The sequence below is a fragment of the Anser anser genome (genome assembly GCF_964211835.1).
Source record: "Anser anser genome assembly, chromosome: 15".
Taxonomy (NCBI): domain Eukaryota; kingdom Metazoa; phylum Chordata; class Aves; order Anseriformes; family Anatidae; genus Anser; species Anser anser.
The window spans coordinates 13,799,567-13,822,425 of record NC_139736.1 but is presented as its reverse complement, the minus strand read 5'-3'; the positions used below and the strand labels follow the sequence as shown (position 1 = coordinate 13,822,425).

Below are 22,859 nucleotides of genomic sequence, written 5' to 3'. Positions count from 1 at the left end.
TATTTTTTATTTAGACCTCTCCTCCATCCCCCACCCTTAATGTGGTAATTCAAAGTGCAACCTCAGTAAAATGATTCTGATGACAGAGAAGTGAAAAAGCAGGGATCATTTACCAAAAATACTTTTCAAAAGACGGAGTGTCTTAGAAATACATATGTCACGTTAAATAATGATACCTGGCCTGAGTAACACTTCTTTTACATTTAACTTCAAAACAAACAAAACCACACTGTATTATTTCAGTGCTGTGCAGGCATCCAGTTAGAATGAAAACCACTCTTGCTGGTATGTCATTATGAGATAACTAAGAAGTGTACCTCTCTTCCACAGAAGTGCCTGCTTTAGTTACAATACTGGGCTTCATTACAACAGACAAAAATGACTATTTTCACACTCAGTATTACACCCATGCTTGCCATGGAGATAACAGTGAGGAGGCAACAGTCATCCAACTCACCCAGAAGCGGAAGAGGCAAAGTGGGCAATGATTCTCGGCAATGCCTGCCTCCTCCCTGGGCAGGAAAACAACACGGCACAAGCTTGGGCCATCCTAACACAGGGATGGTTATACACAACACTATTCCAGAAGAGTTTTGCAGAACAAACTTCACTTAATAAATAAACAGGAGGTGTTATTATCCTCCTATTTAAAAAGCAAAATTGCCACCTGCCATTCTACACTGCTTGTTTTTTTCCACAAGATAGTTAAAATTACAGCATGCCAGAAGATCTAAAAAGCAACTAAATGCAGAATAACAAATACATTTGTCTCTCCTGCCTGACTAGGAGTTAGAGATAATTGTTCATACGCAAGGTATTTTCTTAAAAGTCTGCAATGGGATGAACTAGTTACGTAATGATATTTTACACATAAGTATTACAGATTATGTTCCATCACAGTTGTTTCACTCTTTTCTAAATCTCTTTGTATGACTCTTTTTAACCCTTGTTGTTTTTTTTCTCTCCTGCTAGCTGTGTGCCTTTTGTAAAGCTAACAGTTTGTCAATGCTTTCAGTTCTTCTGTAGAAGACACAATCTGTTTTCTTTATTTTCTACTGAGAAGGCCAAATCAACTTATCTTTATATATAAAAAAAAAAAGACAAAAAAATGAAAATGCAGGTTGTACCTAGACGGACTTGGGACCTAAGTCTGTGAAGGAATGTAAGACTGAGTTGTGAGAGATTTTCTGGATTGTAAACGGTATTATTGACATGTATTGCTTTCCAAGATTCAAAGAAATACTGAATTTAGACAACCCTAAAGCAAATTAACATGTACCAGTGTTCTTAAGCAATTAAGTTCATAACAGTAGAATCCTCATTCTCCCAGTGTTACGTTATTGGAATGCATTCATCACGTATGAGGCATTAATGGTCTGATCTCTTGAAATATATTTTTACGAGTGTTCACCTGAGGAGCTGGAAGCAGCACCAGGAGAAAAAGTCTTGTTGTTGCGAAGGGCAGACTGATTCCGTGTGCAGCCTGGACTTCTGGTGCTGATGGCAATCACCTTCCCTGGAGGAGTCAGTGACTGCTCCTCTTGAGTAGGCTTTATAGGTGATGTGGCAACAGAGCTCATCTCAGGGGTCTAAAAATGTGAGTACATTAAATTAATATTGTGTACTGTTACAACGAAAATGTGGTTAAACTCATTCTACTTAGGAAACATTAACGGTGTTTTAGTACGTCAAATAGTACTCTAACCAATACCTCTGTACGTCTGTGGTGGAAGGCTGAAATTCCTCCAGTGAGCATTTAGCAGTGTTAAACACCATTGGTTCAATACTATTAACTTACGTTACAACCACGTTAACACCCAACAAGCTTCTTACATTGTGCTGCACCACCCCAGGGGGAAAAAAAAAAAAAAAAGGCAGAGGTAAAGATGAAGATTTGTCACAGTAACAAAAGAGGGGTTGCTTTTAATTTAGTAGAAATTGTCCTAAACTCTAATAAACCAGAGACCTCTTCTGGATGGAAATACACCTGGACAAAAATATTTTGCTGTTAATTCTAACTGAATAAAGACGAATAGCTTTTAAAGTTTTTCCCATTCCCTTTCATATTTCATACTGTAACTCAAGAATTAAAACAGAAGCACATTGCAAGGTGCTTTACTGATTTTCCAGGCCTATCCAGTTGATTTCATTGTTGTTTATATGGTTTTCTAGAAAATGCTCCCTTTTTAAAGAATCTGTGTGTAACCACAGGCATAAAATTATCACCTAAGCTTGACTGCTATGCAATTTGCTACAGTTAGTTTTATGCTTGTAATATTAATTTAAAAGAATGAACCCCAGAACAGCTGACCATTTTGGCTTTGTTACATATTATCTTGAGAAAATTGTAGGGATCAAGACAAGAAAACCTTTCTCTGTTGAAGTACCCTGTGGCAAAAATATGATGGTTTGTATCATTATTTGATGAAACAGAGGATTTAAGAGATGAAACTTTCAAAAAAGTCTACAGTACTTTCAGTTAGGCAGTAAATACCATCCTTTTCCCTTGAATGTGTGTGTCACTCTTATGACATTCATTGACACAAGAAGTGCATCTCTCTTTCTGAAATACAGAGTATATACAGTGATATCTGACAAATAAAGCAAAAGGTTACTTCTTTTTATTGGAATATATGTTATGATGTATATCTAAAGTAATGCCAATCTTTTTCAGGTGTATGACTCTGCTTTGATTAAGACAAAGTATGCTGAAGTGATAGGAAAACATTTACAAATAAGAACTACCTCGTATCATGGTTTTTGTTTGGAGTACTAACAGGAAAGAGAAGAGAAAGCGCCTACCGAAGTTCATGTCTGACCTTTTGAGCTCACTGTAATACTACCGAGACTGTGACTCATGCCAAACAAGAAACTAAAAGGCATTTTAGAAAATCAGGTGCAGCACACTGAGAAAAAGTCTACTCTGTAGCAATCTGTTTTGATTTTCTTTTTAAACATAGGAAACTCCTATTTTTTATTTACATTGATTTACTACGAAAACAACAGCAAGAGGAATTATTCCCCAGATCAAGTAAGAGTTTAGCATGTGGAGCATAAAGAAGAGCTACTTACTGGTTTGGGATTGACTTCAGTAGAGATGAGTTTTAAAAGGCAGTTTAGAAGTCTCTGCTTGTGAAAGGTGGTACATGCAGGAACAGCACTTGATTCAGATGTTTGCTCCCTAGCATCCTGGGTTTCTGGCTCCAAGACAGCCAACCAGTCATATTCCAGCTGCAACTTGTTCGGTTTGCCCATCATGAGGTAGACTTCAGCCAGCGTAAGGCTCTCGGAAGTTCGTAGACTCCATCCTTCTTCTCTAACTTGTTGAGAGAGCCGGCTTGCGTCATCCTTGAGAGACTTTGTATTAGATTGTCCCTGAGGTGGAGGTGGAAACGAGGAGCTCAGCTTCTCTTGAGAATCCTCCGTTACTGCATCTGTTATCTCCTTGGTACAAGCATCAAGCTGCTGACCCTGGCTGTGGCTAGCCTGAGCTTCATACCTGGCTGGGCCACTGCTGGGTGAAGCCACACCACCTCTCAGTAGCTGTGAACAGGACTCAGATGTCTCTGTGCTCCTCCCACTTGGAAAAGCCACAGGAGAAGTATCACCAGCTGCTGGCGCAGAGTCTTTCCCATGCGGTTTGTCTGTGCAAGAACATTTCTCTGGGACAATCAGGTCCTGACAGGACTTCATGTACCGTGGGAATGGATCGAGCAGAGAGAGCTCCTCGACATCAGGGATCTTACTGCAAGCACAAGCTGTGCTGCACGATGCTGGTACAGTTGCTTGGTCACCAGCCAAGGCCTCCCTGCCTTCCACACAGAAGGCCGCTGAGCTCAGCTTCTCATGGTTCCCTCCTGGATCTTGAAGTCCAGAAAGTGGTTTGTTGAGAGAGTTAGTGATGCCAAGATTTGAGGCTGTTCCTTCTGCCAGACCAGACTCTGGGGAGCCATCTTCAGTGCCTGCAGGAACCTCAGCTGTGGGATGAGAGGTTCTGCTTGATTCTGTAGTGCTCTCTGCCCTTCCAACGCTCTTACCTTCTGTTCCCCGCGTGTATTTTAGTTGTCCCCTAGCTGTTCCCTGACCACTCTGTATACCTAGGATTTGTGCAGGGGGCAGTAAGTGAGAGTCTTTTGTGTTCTGTTTGCATTTGCCAGTTTCCTGCCAATGCACTGTGCAGAAAGCCTTGGAGTGAACCACTCTGGCTACCCCAGGCAGTGGAGTGAGTGTACAATTCTCTCCTGGAAAGAGATGGAGCATCACTTTCTCCTCTGAGAAGCTACCTCTTGATTCTGAGTCTCTGGAGTCTTGAAGCTGCCGTTCCTCTAGTGTTTTACGCTAAAAAAGATGCGTTAAAGACTACAACCACCATCTGTCCCCTCATAACAAGTATTTGACGGCCTATTTTGCAAGTAAGTTAGTAGCTGATCGAGGATATGTTCTCTATTCAGCATAGATATAAAGGCTCTGATCAGAAATTAGTCTTTCTGTGTTGGTAAGGACCATATTGAAAACACAAGCACAAACTAAACCTACAGTCCAGAAGAAAATTTACTAGTCTCTGCTTCAAACAGCATTGCAATAGGAAAAGAAAATCATTGCATAGTAAAACAGACTCCCCTTTCTGCGCATCAGCCGTCATTTTACATATTTTGGCATCTTTCAAACTTCAAGTGCTATGTGAAACTTCTTCCAGGCTCACAAATTAAAAAAAGAAGCCTGAATTAGAGGACTAAGAACAGGATACAGCATACCAGTCAACAGGAAAATAAATGGCTGTTATCTCACAGCTATTCTCACGTCTGCTTCTACTCCTTGGATCAAAGTTCAGAGGTAGGGATATCTCTGTAACGAGTTCTGTGGCTCAGACAGCATATAAAAACTTAACAGGCAGCAGCAGCTACCTAAAGAAGAAGAAGCTTAAATGTTCCTTTGTTGAAACTGCATACAGCAAGTGGAAAGATCCATCCCCAATTTCTTTGCTGACATTGCAAATCGACAGTTATTATCCAGCCTTCTACAATGCAGCCACCCATCGGTGCTGAAACAGACCGCGCCCACTTTTTAAGGTAATGAAATAAAGGCAGGGAGCTTCATTTATTACTAACTAGTTTTTCAGAGGACCACAGCAGAGAAGAGTTGAGGTAAAAGTGAAATCCTGCAAGATTTTCCACAAAAGACTCCTTCACATTAGTGACGCTGAGATGCTGACCTCTGTTACTATTAAAGCACGAACTGGTAAATTTGTTAGGTAGACTCACATTTCTGATGTAAAGATGGACTTAGAATGGGAATGGAACTGCTTCCAGACAGAGCACAGAACAGAGACTAAACAAGAAAAGGATACAATGCGTACTTCATGGAGAGCCCACTTCTGCTTCAGGAACTCAATGAGGCTGGAGACCTTCCGATGCAACTCCACAATCATCCTGTATGCAAGATAAAGCAGTGGAACGGATTAAAATGTCGGCAGAAATTCAAACCAGATCCCCAGTGCTAGAATGGGAATTAAGGGAAGAAACTGGTATTCTGTAACATGGCACAGAGAGCACAGCTACCACTCCCAAACTGTAAGAAAAAAAAACAACACAACAAAAAAACTGGCAAAAAATGGCAACATTAAAATGTAACTCACAACTGTGAAAGATCTGAAAGCCGATCAGATAAATCTGATCGCTGTGACTCAAGATACTAGTTTCTCCAGATGGAAAAAGATAGCAAGATTTCGCTAACCTGCAGTAGTGCAAGCAAGGCACAAAGCCATCAAATGAAATATACGAAAAGGAGGACAAAATACATTTACTTTTTTGCTCTGAAAGCATTTGGCAAAGTAAACATTACACTGCAAACCTTCATTCTCCTCTCTGCATGGTATTTGGTCTCTTTCAAATGGAACATTTCAGTATAGTGAAATCAGCATCACAGAGGCCTGGTTGTTTTCTGCCCTGAGTTTTGGACCAGCCACAAGTACTAAAAGGAAAAATCACTGATGACACTGGAACAACAGCACCAAATACATTTTGCAGGGGAAGTTAAGCTAAGTATCTTCCTTCTTGCTACCACTGTGTTGCATTTGACATATTTAGACTCCTTGCCTAAAAGGAGAGAAGGCACCTCCAACCATTGTTTTACTTCCCTTCCCTGTGCCTCTGTCTCGTGGTATGTTCAATACAAACTTCAGTAGCACTAATGCTGCATATCTCCATTCTACTTGCACTCTGACACCTGGGTGCAAATGGCACAAAGTATATTCATCTCCAACTCTAGTATCTCCCATCATTACTCAAATCGAAAGGTATAAAGAATAATGCTAAACTAAACATCAAGTTCGACATCTCACTATCTACACAAATGATGTGCTCTGGTTGTACAAAGGCTTCAGACTAAGTACTTTTAGGCAAACTGCATCATCAGCTATGTACTGCCTAGATCTCACAGAGAATCCTGAAGGGAGAGCAAGATGCTAGAGCACTTTCCCTGTACTTCACTGTTCTATACTCAGCACTAAAATCAGCTCTTCGTTACCTAAGTCGTGGATTCTGGGCGAGACTCTGCACTCGAGCCCATGCATGATTATTTCGTGGCTGCAACTCTACAGGAACCTTGAGAGGAAGACGTACTGGCTTCTGGTCCTCTTCATCACTAATGCCTGAAGGGAGGTAAAGCACAAAGGTCAAAGCAAGGAAAATTCAGGCAGAATGCTATATGCTCAATTACATGGAGGAAAAAAAAAGCATGACGGGTATCAGCACCATCTACAGATGACTTAGGCAACTCAGCTGCAGCAATGGAGGGAACTTGCTTCTTTAGATTAACTCCTGTTGCAATTTATTGTTGTTTTTTTTTCCTCCCTCAGCCATTGCAGTAGTACTAAAGCTCCCAGCTGAGCAAGAACTGTCAAAATCATGTCGCTGGAAACTCCGAACAAGTACAACAGTAAAATATTTCAGATCTTTAAACTGCACTGATAACTACTTATTGAGGGGCAGAGAAAAAGAGAAGTCACACAGCTGAACTGGAGAAGGTTAAAAAAAATTTAAATGCTCAGTGCTAAACAACATACTGCTCTTTATTTACTGGCACAGGAGGAAGACTAATTTTGGAATATAGTGAATGGAAACCTGGCAAAGCAGTAGTGATCTTGTCTGGTGTAGCTGCTTCCTCTGTAATTTCACTAGTATTATACACTAAGACTTAAAGAGGTCAGTGGATCTTAAAGTTAGTGGGATTACACAAACTAACGGGATTATGTAAAACAATAGGGATGTATTTGTGCCCAATACAAATGCAAAATAGCACAAATTCCCCTGCCAGTGATGCACACATCAAAACAGGCTTACTCTCATATTCTTCCAGCCATCTGTTAAAACTCTTTCACTTTTCAGCATCTTTTACTTACCATCTGGATCACAGAGTTTCTTCAAAGCCCTGCACATTGGAGCTTTGATACGAAGGTTTCTGCCTTTGTAACGAACAGTTGTAGCCCTGGATATATTGAAAGAGAAGTATTTACAGGCACCATTAACAAAAGTTTGGGAATATGTATCTATCAGTGACACACAGTCAAATACAATCATCTCCATAGAAATGAACAAAGACATTTAAGGATTTACAGTGCAGATTCACAAGGGCATTCAATCTTTTTTTTATCACCTTACTTTTCTCCATAGAAATACTCCTCTTGTAACCCTCCTCTGCCAGACTTCCACAGAACACTGTGTCCTAGTATGCGTGCTAAGGGAGGGATTGTTATTATATACAGCAGACCAGAATTATGTTACTTTGGTTGGAGAATACCCTCAGATACAGCTTCTTCATAAAAGACAACTGGTTTTGCTTTAGTCTCCTCTTTACATTCCTAACATTATAACATATTTACATTCCATTCATTATAAAAAACAAAAACAAAACAAACAAACCAGAAAAACAGTTTGAAGTTTTTAAAGGGTCTTCCAGTGGCATGGTGCTTTAACAGATGCTTATCTATGGTATTTGTTTCTTTTTTTTTTTTTTAAACACTCATGCACAAATCCCACAAGTTTACAAAGATATCCAAAATATAAATATTTTGTCTACTTTTTTTTTAAATCAAATGTAAATAATGTTGCAAAAACTAAGCTAAATAAAAATTTTTCACTCCTAGAAGTGAAACAGAAACCTTTGCTCTAAATCTATTGAAATGGGTTCCTGAGCAGTTCTTACACACTGCCCCAAAGCTTTGTTTCTTGTTACATATTCTAACCACACAACCCAGATACATATCATTACTGTAATAAAAAACTAGTAACAAAGACTGGTCAGATAGCGATTCAGATTCTCCATAGTTTCTAACCAAGTTTTTTTTCACAGTTGCCCAACTTAGTGTTTTTGAAAACTTCTTTAAGCAACTTGTGTGGGCCAGTGTTGTCCTGAGCATGCTGAACTACTCAGATCAGTTACAAAAGCTGACAGAACAATTCTTACATTCCCCTTGGACTTACAAATATCTAAACTTCGATCTATTTTCTGAAATATCGCTGATTCATGCAGCTACAACCAAACTAAAGGCTATCCACTAGCTTGATCTTACAAACTGTTGATGTTTTGAAGACACAGAAGCACAGCATTGAATGGCCTTAGTTTCACTAACCAAAAAAGGACGTTTCACACAAAGATTCTGCCATTATATTAAATAACCAGTTGATTAAATTTTCAAGCGCTCTTCACTACCTGTGACTGTGGTTATAAGCTTAACTAGGAATATTTTCAACATGGTTTTGCTATGAGCATCTCAGTCATTTGCTTTTCATACACCACACAATTATTATAGAAAGCCAGAGTTGATGTGTAACACAAGAAATATAAACACTGAATTAAAGTCAGTAATTCCAGGGTCTAGACTCATCCTGCAAACAAACTGCCAGATAGATCCTCACAGTTTTAGCTTCTCTTGATCTTTCTTACCAATCAAATTACGCTGATGTTTACCTGCTTCGGGAGATTATCACATGTTCACATTCCCTATTCTTAATCTCTAAACAACCACTTCCATAGTGACAAACTGTACAAACTGCATTGTACTTAGAGGGAGGGAAGGAGTATCAGACTTGAAAAAAAAATGCTAGGAACTGAAAAAAAAAGAAAAAAAAGAACTGCTTACAAATAGACAGAGTGGTCACAGAATTCAAATGCCACCAAGCAAGATGGAAGGAAGAAGTTTTATATAATGGGTTACATGCAATTGGTTTGCTTGAGGAGAAACAGGGCTGCCCTGCACATGTAGGGAATTAATTCAGATAGTGCAGGCATGCCGGTGCTAACAAGGATGAAAATGTGAGCATGTTTCCTTGCACAGTTTATTCCGGTACGAACAACAAGGTTTCCGAACAACTAGGGTAAGAGATGCAGGAGAATAAAGGAAACAAAGATGCATCTTCCACATTGTGGAGAAAAAGCCTATGCAAGGGCAAGTGTTTCTGAACTGCCCAAGAATGTTAGAATTTATCAGCACTACATTTTGGGTAGAAGATGACTAGTATTTATATTTTCAACTGGAAGGACTCTGACTTTCAAAATGGCTTGTTACAAGACTAGATTTTATAGAACAAACACTTAGCCTGCATACAAATTATTAGCCCTCATTAGCAATTTGAGTAACTAAGGCCTTAATAATGTCAAGTGCTAGAGTAATACTATAGCTTGCTAAAAGTCTCCTTTACTATGGTTTAGTCTATTTGGATGACACAGTACTAGAAAAGCTCTCCAGTACAACAAAGAGGGACCAGAATGACTGCCTATACCCTGAACTCCAGATGTACAACAAGTTAACTTCTTAGGGAAAGAAGGCTCGGCCTAGGCCATTTTAATGGATAATTCCAATTTAAGCAATTTGTTTAAAATATTATTTCATTATATGAAAAAATTTACTGGTAAGATTTTCTTAATTGTACAAAGCCCAAACTAAATGAAAATTTCTGTTCTAATTTCAAACTTCGTAATTAACAAAAGAATGAACAAGTGATTTCAAAAACAATGACATTCAAGACCTGCAACACAACAGCACACTGTACAGAGTGCAGCTCTCGGGAGAACGAAGGCTAGTAACTGTAAGGCACTCACTTGGGAACTCAATTTGTGAGCAATGAAGGTGCAACACCAAGTAGCCATTTTATGTAAGGTAAAGTCAAAAAGTCAGCAGCTCTCTCCTATTGTTTACAGTAAAGTTTACTTCATTAATAATTTGCTACAATAATGTATCCTAGAAGGACAAATGCCAATAATAAAAAGGGATATGTAATAGACAAAATGATGCTGTTTTCAAATCTCTTCTGAAGACGTGTTTAGGACAAACCAATGTCTGCTGAGCAGCTACAATTTGGAAGAAATTAAGTTTAATGATCACACTCCTTAACAACAGCTGTTGTAAGATATTTCACTGTAGAATCCACAGACTATAAAAGCAAGACTACTTTAAAAAAATGTCCAAATATCAGATAGTTCCCTCATTTTGTATAGTATGGCAACTTCTAACCAGTTCTGTATTCTAAAACTACATTGTCATCAAAAAGGAACCCCCACTGCCCATAATTCATTCATTTAGTGAAAGAGACTACTCATCCTCAAATAAAGTAGATGCAGAAGTGACTAGAGGGCTGTGGCCTACAGCACACTGGAAGTGCTGTTGCATGTCTGAAAGTCAGGATTCAGGAGCACTGTTGGCAAAACTTTTGGAGATGAACTATATTCCCTATACTTAATCAAGGTATTTGTAATGCCGTAACTTCTGTAAATAATTCTCTTTTAATGAATTTCTTAAAGCTCACCTATCCTTTCTTACTAATTAATGGCTTCATGGAAAAAGGGAGAGAAAAAAAATACAAAAGAAACTAAGAATATCAAATGTCAAACTCCAGCTCCAAAAACGTAAAAATAGTACCCTAGACTCTGGATGATGAATCCAACAATTAAGCTGATGAACAATCCAGTTTTATGAGTTTCAAGAATAACTTATTACTTACCCAGCCTGAATGAGCTCATTGAGTTTAGCTGCATTTTTGTCATCCATACCTTTACATGAAAAAGGATAAAATAGTAAATTAGAATTTGAAGTGATATAGTCATGACCGTTATTACTCTATTTTCATAATATATGAGCTTTACACAGTCCTTGCCTTGCCATGAAAATTACATTTTACTCAAGGATTAAGTGACTGTAGCTTAGGTGCTACAGACATAGATTCATAGAATGGCTCTGGTTGGAAGGGACCTCAAACACCATCCAGTTCCAACCCCCCTGCCGTGGGCAGGGATGCCACCCACGAGATCAGGTTGCTCAGGGCCTCATCTAACTTGCTCTTGAACGCCTCCAGGGATGGGGCATCCACAACTTCACTGGGCAACCTGTTCCAGTGCTTCACCCAGGCTGCTGTGCATTACTCTGACACTGAAGTGTTAAAAGAAAAGCTTCCTCATCTGCCTGCTCAATCTCTGTTGCTAAGGCACCACAGCATAATGAAAGAGCACTAAGCCTTCACAGCTCTCGATGCAATAAAAAGAAAGTAAACATAAATAATAAAATGCACATATAACCTACACCTTTCTTCTATGCACTATACTTAACATTTTAAAATAACTTGATTTCTATTCTCTGTGCTATGCCCAAACCTATTTACTGAACAATTAACCTCCCTCTGGCAATACTGAAATCATTCCTGACATGCTTTTAATTCTCCGTAGCTCTACGTAAGGCATCCCTATTTCTGGGAAAACAGTACTGGGTGAAAACCACAAAAAAAGGAGAAAGAAACTACTTTCACCAGCTGTAGAAAAGACCTCTCATAAGCTAGGTGTAGAGGCTTGCTGCTCAGGTCCATTTGGTCTTGAAGAGACTAGAATTTTTCAAGTGGGTAAAACGTTTAACTGAGTACCAAAGTTATAAAAAGACAGAAGCACAGAGTATGCACGCATTGCCATGGTGACTGTGTAAAACCTCGCTCCCAGTCAGAGCCAAGGAGGGTCTGCTGATTCTTTTAACGCAAGACGTGGAAAAAGGGAATAACCACTAATACTAATTTATACTGGCAAGGCAATCTATCTTGCTTCTGACCATCTTGTTACTAACAGCTCAAAATTGCTTCTCCAAGATGAATTAACATAGTGGAGATCTTTGAACAAACAGAATAAAGTCAGTATGAACGTTGAAAATAGCCTAGTTCATGATGCAGTACAATGAAAACCCATGTGAGAAAATAACCTAGCAAAAAAAAAATCTGCAAAAGTATCGCAATTGCTTCAGGAGTTGTACACGTCCACGACTTTCTCAATTTTTTTCCACTTTGCAACTAGCTTGAGTTCACAAAGAAGTAAAGTTATTTTGATGACTTTCCACCTCTCACAAATCAAGTGAAATGTAGTACTTTGATCTAACACCAACTCTACAAAAACCTGGGGACAAATGAAAAAAATACACAGAAAATACGGTATACATGAAGGGACTGGAGCATACAATGCTTTTCTGCTTTGCCCATTCTCCAAGCTGGTCACATCAGAGCTCCCTCTAGTCTGGAAGCCATAAAGATCATGCCAATGTAGTACTAAGCCTGATACCAGGGACCTCGCTAACGCAACTGATCAGCTTCCAGAAGCCAGGGGAGCAGAGGTTAAGGCGTATACTCATCCATCTACACTCGTCCTCATGGACAAAGCCAGCCTCTGGGATGGACAAGGTCAGAATGCATTCTGGTTAGCCAGTAAGGTTATTATTTCTGATTATGATTTGTAACGCTTTTTCATCTTCAGTGTTCGTTGTTATTTAATGATTTAGATACTGACTTAGAGGACGGTACCATCCCAGATTTTTACTGTATAGGCAGAAATACTCGTGAGTGCAAACACTTTTCAATAATAAAACAGACGGATAACCTAAACTGCATATACATTTACCTGTCACCTGTGCACTGCATTCCAGATACCAAAAGCTAAAGAAATCTGTCAAAGAAAAAGGGGACTCGTGCAGTTGACTAAGAACGTCTTTAAGAATACACTTAACGAAAAATAATACTACTACACAGACTACTGCCATAGAATACAATGAACACAACCTCTTAATAACGCAACACTTCTGATTCTACCATATAAAAATAATTTTCCGTCAGAGGAAATTCATACTTACATCCCCCGATCTTTTTCCTTAATTCCCCGTAGCAGATTAAGCCATAAAGCTCCAGGGATGATTTTTTCAGCCCTTGAGAAAACACTGAAAAACAAAACAGGTACAAGTCAGATGACATTATCCACACTGTAGGTATTCACTTCAACACTGAAAATTAAGAGTATTCTGTGAAAAGATGAAATGATTCATATTTTCTGTGATGAGACAAACGTCTTATTGAAGGTAAGCCTAAGTGGTTTCCCAGAAGTTAAACAAGCATCCAATAGTTCAATATGCAAAATAGAGCTAATTCAGTTGCATCGACCTTAGTATCACAAAACTGTTCACAATTTCTAAGGGAAACATACAGATGCTCCCCAGAAAACGCATACAGACCTCTTTGTTATATGAAAATTAAGAAGTCTGAAATTTCCAGAAGACTCATACTGGCTTTTGTGCATAAGAATGCACCTCAGAGATTTAATGCAAATTCTAGATTCCATGTCTTTAGGAGTGTCATTCCCTCTCCCCCCTTCTCATCAACACACATCGTATAGACATTATTATTTCTAAAAGATCTAGAGTATCCATAACAGCACTGACAGTCTAGGGACCAAACAGTGGACAAGGAATTGGCTGGATGGACGCAGCCAGAGAGCTGCAGTCAATGGCTTTGTGTCCAGGTGGAGGCAGGTGACGAGTGGTGTCCCTCAGGGATCTGTCCTGGGACCGGTGCTGTTTAATAACTTTATCAATGACAGATAGCAGGATCGAGCACACCCTCAGCAAGTTTGCAGATGACACCAAGCTGAGTGGTGCAGCTGATACACCAGAAGGAAGGGATGGCATCCAAAGGGACCTGGACAGGCTGGAGAAGTGGGCCCATGTGAACCTAATGAGGTTCAACAAGTCCAAGTGCAAGGTGCTGCACCTGGGTGGGGGCAATCCCAGACATGAGTGCAGACTGGGGGAAGAACTCACTGAGAGCAGCCCTAGAGAGAAGGTTTTACGAGTTCTGGCAGACAAAAATCTCAATACAAGCCAGCAGAACACACCTGCAGCCCAGAAGGAGAACTGCATCCTGGGCTGCATCAACAGAGGGGTGGGCAGCAGGTCGAGGGAGGTGACTGTGCCCCTCTGTTCTGCCCTTGTGAGGCCCCAAGTGGGGTCCTGCATCCAGGTCTGGAGCCCCCAGCACAAGAAGGATGTGGGGCTGTTGGAGTGGGTCTAGAGGAAGGCCGCGAAGATGATCAGAGGGCTGGAGCACCTCTCCTATGGAGAAAGGCTGAGAGAGCTGGGCATGTTCAGCCTGGAGAAGAGAAGGCTCTGGGTAGACCTCACTGCATCTTTTCAAAACTTAAAGGGCGCTTATAAAAAAAGATGAAGAGTAACTTTTTGCTCGAACAGGTAGTGACAGGACACAGAGGAATGATTTTAAACTGAAATAGGCAAGATTTAGACTAGATGTTGGGAGGATATTCTTCTCTCAGAGGGTGGTGAGACACTGGCACAGGCTGCCCAGAGCAGCTGCGGAGGGCCCCATCCCTGGAGGTGTTCATGGCCAGATTTGATGAGGCCCTGGGCAACCTGATCTAGTGGGTGGCATCCCTTCCCACAGCGGGGGGGTGGAACCAGATGATATTTAAGTTCCCTTCCAACCCAAGCCATTCTATGATTCCATGAAGAAGTGCAAAGTAGTGCTGAAATCAATATTCTTAATGAAATTATGCTTGACTAACATTTAGGTAGCTGTCCTCAAAGGTCTGGTTCCTGAGAATAAAAAAACATTTAACTGAACCTGTTTTTTCTTCTCAATATTAATAGTAGGATCAGCATTTGTTATGGTGTGGTGAACTAATATAAAAGCAATGACACTAATACCATTTTTAACAAGTATTTAAAAAAAAGAACCTCGGTATGGTCATGTTAACAAACATATAACATATTCACAGATATCCTATTCAGTACTTACTTTTTCATTTCCTTCATTCCTACCCTCCACTACGGTACTAAAAGGCAGGACTCCAACACTCACAAGACTGAGCTCTACACTAAGCCCACTTCATTGCATACTAACCATTATCAAAGTCAATGTACTTTGAAATCTTGTGCCAGGTGCGGTAGTAGAAATGGCGGACCTGCTCTTTATTCTTCACCATGCTTGCTGGCTTGCCTTTCTTCTTGTATTTCAGGGCGATGTTGTTCTGGATAGCTTCAAAGTCCTTTCCATGCTGAAGAGTAAGTAAAACAAATCTAAATATTCATAACCAAACTTATCCCTTGTCATAAGACAACTGAAACAACACGAGGGATTTTGAGGTTCTTTGTGGGAAATTAGATCTCAGTGGTCATAAACAAAAGTCTTGGTTATCAGAACTCAACAGCACAAGAATGACAATGTTTTCCTTTATGTTATATAAAATGTATTATAGATGCCAAAGAAATTACATTTTCTTGTGTTTTTTTTCAAAATAAAGAAATGTAAGTTGCTAAAAACCTTTTAAAAGGCAACTTTACTCAAATGCACTGAGTACCAGAATTGAAAATACTGACTTTCTCACTTAGCTTTCTTCACTTTCCACAGCATTTTTCCTCTCCTCTGTCCTACCTTCATTTCTGACTGGGGCAAATGTTATATTTAATAGCTTCATTTTTATTTACAGTAAATTTCATATTCAGGTTATTAGTGGTACAAAATTTGAGTTTCTAATAATAAGGAAGAGTTGTTAGGTTTTGATTGTTTGTTTTCTTGTTTTGTTTTTCAAACAGAAACAGAAAACACCCTTTTACACTACAAGTTATTTAGAAGCTTATTCTCAGGGTAAAAAGAAGACACCTAACTGTCCCCTTAAATTATTTAATTCTCATAAAATCCCTGGAGTCCAAAAAAAGGAAAAAATAATTTTAAGAACATTACTACTGAATTCCTGTATCATAAAATTTCTCAAAATTCAAAAACACTTGATTTAAGTAGGACTACAAAGTATGAAAACCTCTTTGGAAAGGTAACAGCACAAAATGAATGAAAGCAGAAAAACAAACATGTTCTTTCAGTGATGGAGGGACTTAAAAGAAAACAGTTTAATTGTTCGTTTTTTTCCACAAAATATACACATGAATCACGCTTACCACTAAAAAAAAAAAAACAAACAAGCCCATAAGTATTTCTTTTGTTTTCCCCTTTAGCATCTGTTTTTGTAACAGAAGTGCTCTTAAAAATAATTGTAAGAACAGGACAACCAGGAACATATTGTATAAAACATATGAGACAAAGAGTTAGATGATCTAACTTTTCCTTGTCTCTCAACCCTAGTACTGAAAAGGCTTAAGCCTGCTTATCCTCAAAACACTACAGTGCCTGCGACAGGTTAAAAGAAAATGTATTTTCTTATTTGCTAATATTACAACATGAGTGTGTTGCTTTTCAAAGTTGAGAAGGGGATTTTTTTCATACTTGAAATAGAACCATAATAAAAAATGTTATTATTAACATTCGTGAATAAAACTCACACATATATTTCCAATGTATTTCAGAAAAAAAGCTTGACAGTTTTGAAAGGTGGCTTTTGATCCACAGCTGTTGTATAGCCAACTGCATAGACACATATACGCACAGACAAATGCAATATATGCATACGGGTGGTGCTCTTGCAAATCCCAATTAAATCAACATTCTTTAGGAATATCCACATACCAAATTAAGCCATCTAAGCTGGTTATTTTCCTCTACATGTACCTCATACAGTCCCTCGAAGAAAGTATTTTTGTCCTCTGTGCTCCACGATTCCCACTGACGTCTGACCTTCTTTCCTTCCTCCTTCTCTCCAGCTGAGGAGCCCAGGTTCCTTGCTGCTGACTTGGAATTTGCAGTAGGATTGCTGGGAGGAATTCCTGATGTGCCACCAGATGCAGATCCTCCATTATCTGCTGCTGCAAAAAACACAACTGGTGTGAATATTAAACCAATATCAGGATTCACGTATAAGGAAGGAACTAAGCCCACCTAGGAAAATTACAAGGATAATTCAAGCTATCCCAATGACGGCAAGTCCCAATCCCTCTTCGTAGCACAGATTCTGATGCGACTTTTGGAAAAAGGCACAGAAGTGTAATCTTGATTCTATGTTTGTCAGTTGTCGGCACCCCGAAGAACCTAATTCAGGGAACCATTCAGGGAATGATTCAGGAATTTGCTGTTTTTGCAAGTAGTGAAGAAGAAAGATTGGAAGCTCCAATAGCTGTGTATAACGCAACAAGATTCCCCCCACATTAATTGCAAAGAATAAAATATCTTTGAAAATCACCTCTGGAACGGTAAGTCTCTTGAAGACCATTTAATCATTACAAACATTATCATCCAACCTTAAATACGTGATTTATTCACAAGAGAAATCAAACCAAGCATGGTATTTGGTTTGACATTGTAACATATTATCAGAATCCAGAAACCAGGGAGACAGCCCAACGGAGCATACTCCATTTTTTCCATGAAAATGTAAGCACTCAATAACTTACACTTCAAAAATACATTTTCTCCAATTTTTCTGAGAATTAGGATTTGACTGCCTTTACCAGTGCAGGATTGTACTTTATAAAACAACATCATTTCAACATTCAACATACATTTCTTATTATAAAGAAAGCTTATTACTGTTTCCATTTATACAGATAAACGATAATGGCAATAACTGGACATAGGCCCAGCTCGTGTAACACAGCAGTCCCAACTAGTTTACCAGACTTTTATATGCATTTGCGCACAAAGCATTCTATGCTAAGAATTGAAAAGAATCAGAACAGCTTGGGTGGGAAAGGACCTTCAAGATCATCTGGTTCCAACCCCCTGCCATGGGCAGGGATGCCACCCACTAGACCACGTTGCTCATGGCCCCGTACACCACCAGGGATGGGGCATCCACAGCTGCTCTGGGCAAACTGTTCCAGTGGCTCACCGCCCTCACAGTAATGAATTTCACCCTCCTATCTAATCTAAACATACCCTCTTTTAGTTTAAAGCCATTACCCCTTGTCCTATCACTACACCCCTGACAGAGTCCCTCCGCTTTCCTGTAGCCCCCTTTAGGTACCAGCAGGCCGCTGTAAGGTCTCTCCAGAGCCTTCTCTTCTCCAGGCTGAATTCCCTCAGCCTGTCTCTATAGGAGAGGTGCTCCACTCCTTTGATCATCTTCGTGGCCCTCCTCTGGACTCATTCTAGTAGGTCCACGTCCTTGTGCTGGAGGTCCCTGACCTGAACACACGGCTCCAGGTGGGGTCTCACAAGAGCAGACCATAGGGCGACAATCACCCCCCTTGACCTGCTGGCCACACTGCTTTCGGCGCAGCCCAGGATACATTTGGCTTTCTGGGCTGCAAGCACACATTGCTGGCACAAGTTGAGCTTCTCATCAACCGACACGCCCAGGTCCTTCTCCATCAGGGCTGTTCTCAATCCATTCTGTGCCCAGCCTGTGTCTGCGCTTGGGTTTGCCCTGTCCCAGGGGCACAACCTTGCACTTGGCTTCAGCTCAGTTATCTTTTGAAATTCAGTTATGTGAAGCAGTTTGCGTACCTGACAAAGTCTGTGTTAATTATGGAAGTACAGAATTTCTATTTTTTGTTCAATAGCTAGGATATCCCAGTTTGATAATCCTGAATTATATTAAAATGCAAAAGAGTATCAGAAGAATCAACTTTTAAAGGCTTGCTCTGATTTAAAGATTTGAAAGACTTGTATGTAAATCTTAACTGTAGGTATACAGTTGCATTTCAAAAGGAGTTCCTTGAGACTATAAAACCATACTGCTCTAAATCCTAGAGCAGCAGTATGTTCAAGCAACAAAGTATATAGGAAACAAAATTTAGAACAGAGTAAAATGCATGAAAGCACTCTTTTCCTGCAATAAATATATACCTGATATTAATTATGATATTGTGACCATTTTAAGGTTATTTTTTATTTCCAAGAACTGTTATTTCATCCTTTCAAAGAAAATTACTGCCACCACAGAGAAGCAAATAAGGCAAAGCATGAAATAGAATCACGTAACTATAAGAAAATTCACCTAAAACAATTCTGGGGAAAACAACCAACCAACCTTCTCTATTTCCTAAAGCCTTCATCAGTGACTCACAAAATAACTCAAAGTTAAGCAATTTAATTTTGATACTGTGAAGACAACGTTAAGCAATTTAATTCTGATACTATGAAGACAAGTCTTTAAAAAAAATAATTAGAAAGATCTGAGGCACTTTAACAGGTGGCTGAGAAGATAAACAGCTCTTTGTAAGACCCCAAATTGCTTCTGTCCTCTGCAAATGTGAGCCCGGAACATCACAATTTGCACGGTAAAGAAATACAAATCTTAATATTTAAAATTTCTGGTCAAGAAAGGTGAATACATCAGTCTTCAATCTCAATGTACAACATCCTGTTGCTGCAAGCTCCCAGTGCAAAAGACCATCTTCATCACAAGACATCTACGGATTTCTACTGCGCAGTTACTCTTCTGATAGCAGACCTCTAACTTTCTGGCAAATCGTTTAGAGGAACCACCTGTATGTATAGAACTATACCTATCTATCTACGTACAGGTATTATATATATGGGGATCTAGATAGATATAGGTATATAGATGTATTTTATTTTTTAATTATCTGTGTATACATGATCAAGTAAAAACCTAAGGTCAGATGCTGTAACTAAAGATTTTATCAAGGATTTTATAAAGATTGTACAGCACAATTGGTACACAAAGTTTTCATAAAGCGTTTTTAATAGAAACTTAAGATGCAAAACCATCAGAAAGGACTTCAAATTCTAGTGAGACTATAAAGTTCAGCAGATTTCCACTTAGCTGAATGTAAAAGATGAAATTAAAAGAACAATTCTATTGAGGATCCTCCCCTCAGGACACGCTAAGGAAGGACTGCACTGATCCAGCTTCTACAAAGGATACGTAGCTCAATATTGCTCCTTCATTCCTTTAGGTTTACTTGCTATTCTACAAGACAGACTCCTGGAATTACAAATTGTAATCCTGGGAAGTTCATCACATTCTTTCTTGTTTTAAACACAAATAAATCACTATCCAGAGAAATGTTTACAGTAACGTGTGAAGATTTAAAAATTCTAATATCTTGTTACCTCCGCAGAGATCTTACACGCCATTCAATTACTCCAGGAATAAAGGACTTAGCTCTACCATGTGTTTGCAGTATCTTCCTTGCTACTGTGCACAGTAATATCTACCCCTGCGTTACCACAATCCACTCTGCAGCTTACTGGATCTCAGTGAGGAAATGGAATGCAGTGTATTCTAAAACGTAACATAAAAAAAATGAGGATAAAAGGCAAAAGTAAAAATAGTCATACATTATTACATCTCACGCTATAAATTCACTGTTTCAATCTTACTGTATGAGATTCTTGTAATATGCAAAACAGCTAACAAGTTTCCATCCCGTCACTAATGACAGATGATAATCATCATTAAATCCCAACAACAGATTATTTAAAATTTAACTAATGCATTAAAACAAAAAGGTCCATCGAGGCCAGCCGTACCCATGAATGCTGCAAAACTGCTGGAGAGAGGAAGGGAGCTTACTCAAACAGTCCGGTTAGGTGCTTCTCCTACATAAAGACATTTATGTGAGATCACTGCAGACAAGACAAAGAAAAGACAGTTATCCTCGCTCTGCCTACTCAGCCTTCATTACCCAGTCACAGGACTGGACATCTCCACAGCCACGCCAAAACAATTCCTTCTTTTCACTCCAGGATGCAAGGGGATGCTAGCTCCTGCATATGAGGTACAAAGCAGCAAGTTTGGATGCGTAAGTCCTCAGTGTTTTCACTCATCTTTCAATCCACAGTTTGCAAAAACATCAAGTTTCTATACTTGGTGTTTGAACTCTAACCCCTAACAAGACCACAGTTTGTTCCAGTAATCTAGTATTGTCTATTAGAACTTCTCATATCTGTGAATATAGGAACATCTCGAACTATTTTTTCTGTAGATGAAGTTGTCTTCATAGCTCTAAGAAAAATGCAAATACTTGCAAAAAAAATAATACAAAGATATTTAAAGACCGCAGCTTACGATCTGGTATGAAAGTGACAAACGATGGAACACTGCATATATATGCAAAAAGCAAATCACGGTGAGTATCAGTGTCTTATCCTGACTATAATCACAAGAAGTTTTTCCTCCTAGGCTGTAGGTAGCATCTCTGTGTTTACTCTTCAATTTTCTACTCACAGCTCTTACATGCCAGCTGATTAGTATCTTACAGATTCTAGAAGCTGGCATTCAGCAGTTAATCCCCACTACACTCATGTATCTCAACATGCAGCCTGGTTTCCTTATTGGTGTTCTAAAGGGTTAGTTGCAAAATGTGAACTTCTTCAGGAGTCACCAGTCAAATACAAGGGGAACATCTACCAGGAAATACCTTTAGAAATGAGATGATGATTTCACAGATTCTTGCACACTGCCAGCCAAATTCAGAGCGTAAAACGCTGAACTCCCTCTCCAAAGCACAGGATGCAAATGCCAACCTGTACCATGACATAAAGTTTCCTTCACAGCATATTTTCTTGTTTTAGATTCTATACAAGCCAGTAACAAGGTTGAACTACACAGTACCATCTTTAAAAGCATTTCTGAGCAAAGACTGTCATTAAGGCCACAGTAGATAATACTTTTGAGTATTCTTCCCCCTCACAAACCTGTATTAGTGCTTAGCAGTCTTTAGAAATGTACATCAAAACATTTGTTGCCAACAGAACTGGACAAGGTGCTAATAATCTATAGTTTCCAGATGGCTTCCAAATGCATTCTGCTATTCTCATGGCAGAACATTCCTCAATAGCATCTACTCCTCAATTTTAATGAAAAAAAGCAAAGACACGTCCCAACTTTCTTCCTGATGATTTGTTAAACAAATCCCATTTTTAGCCACGTATCTTTCCAAAGTTAGATACTACATCATGTACTTCAGAGAAGAAATGCATCGGACACACAGGAATTTAAGTGAAGCCACTTGCTCCATGGAAGGACCCAACAAAGCTGCAGCTGAATCCAATTTGCTTTCCTCTCCAATAACTGTAGATGAGAAGAGAATACAGACAAGAGAGGGAGAGATACCAATACATTCCTTGCATGTCAATGCTTCTGTTTGAGGATTAACATTTTAACTGGGAAATGGCTTTCTACCTTGTATGCCTCTGTAGTAAATGGCATGGACTCCTAGGACAGCTAATCTAGTACAGCCCAAGCCATGTTGTATGTTCACACCGTATTATGCTCCTGTTACGAATTAACATTCAAAGTTTTAAATAAAACCTATCAATGTCCTACAAAGACGAATTAGTTTAGCTTCTTCCATCTCTTACTATTTTGAAGACCTGCAAAAGCAAGATATAGTTGAATGTTTTTAATCATATGCAGTGCCAGTTAGCAGCAGGAGTCTACACTCCTGATACATATGTATGTGTGTGCATGTGTGTATAAATATATATGTATATAAACACACACACGTTACTATACTGAACTGAAGACTCGCTTGTCTATGGACAGAACACATTCAAGCTATCAAAGTGGTATCTGAGCTAACCAAACACAGCTGTAAAAAATAACCATGGTTTATTATAAATTTGGTTACTCCCCCACCTCAAGTAAATCATTCTCTTGCTCTTCCATTAGAAAACACCCTTAAAGAGAAGAAT

The 22,859-nt window shown here is 39.2% G+C and overlaps 1 protein-coding gene across 4 annotated transcripts in view; it reads right to left on the bottom strand.

Annotated features, from left to right (window-relative positions):
- CRAMP1 (cramped chromatin regulator homolog 1) overlaps positions 1 to 22,859 on the bottom strand; it is a 44,777-nt gene that overhangs the window by 14,808 nt on the left and 7,110 nt on the right. For 3 of the 4 annotated variants that reach the window (XM_083800051.1, XM_083800050.1, XM_083800052.1), the window contains 9 exons: positions 16,866 to 17,059; positions 15,207 to 15,360; positions 13,151 to 13,234; positions 10,998 to 11,046; positions 7,400 to 7,485; positions 6,526 to 6,649; positions 5,348 to 5,429; positions 3,073 to 4,338; positions 1,412 to 1,589 (listed from right to left, as the gene is read on the bottom strand). In XM_083800051.1, coding sequence (XP_083656177.1) covers positions 1,412 to 1,589; positions 3,073 to 4,338; positions 5,348 to 5,429; positions 6,526 to 6,649; positions 7,400 to 7,485; positions 10,998 to 11,046; positions 13,151 to 13,234; positions 15,207 to 15,360; positions 16,866 to 17,059 — 2,217 coding nt within the window. The remainder of the gene's footprint in view (positions 1 to 1,411; positions 1,590 to 3,072; positions 4,339 to 5,347; positions 5,430 to 6,525; positions 6,650 to 7,399; positions 7,486 to 10,997; positions 11,047 to 13,150; positions 13,235 to 15,206; positions 15,361 to 16,865; positions 17,060 to 22,859) is intronic. The other variant, XM_083800049.1, reaches the window with a different exon arrangement.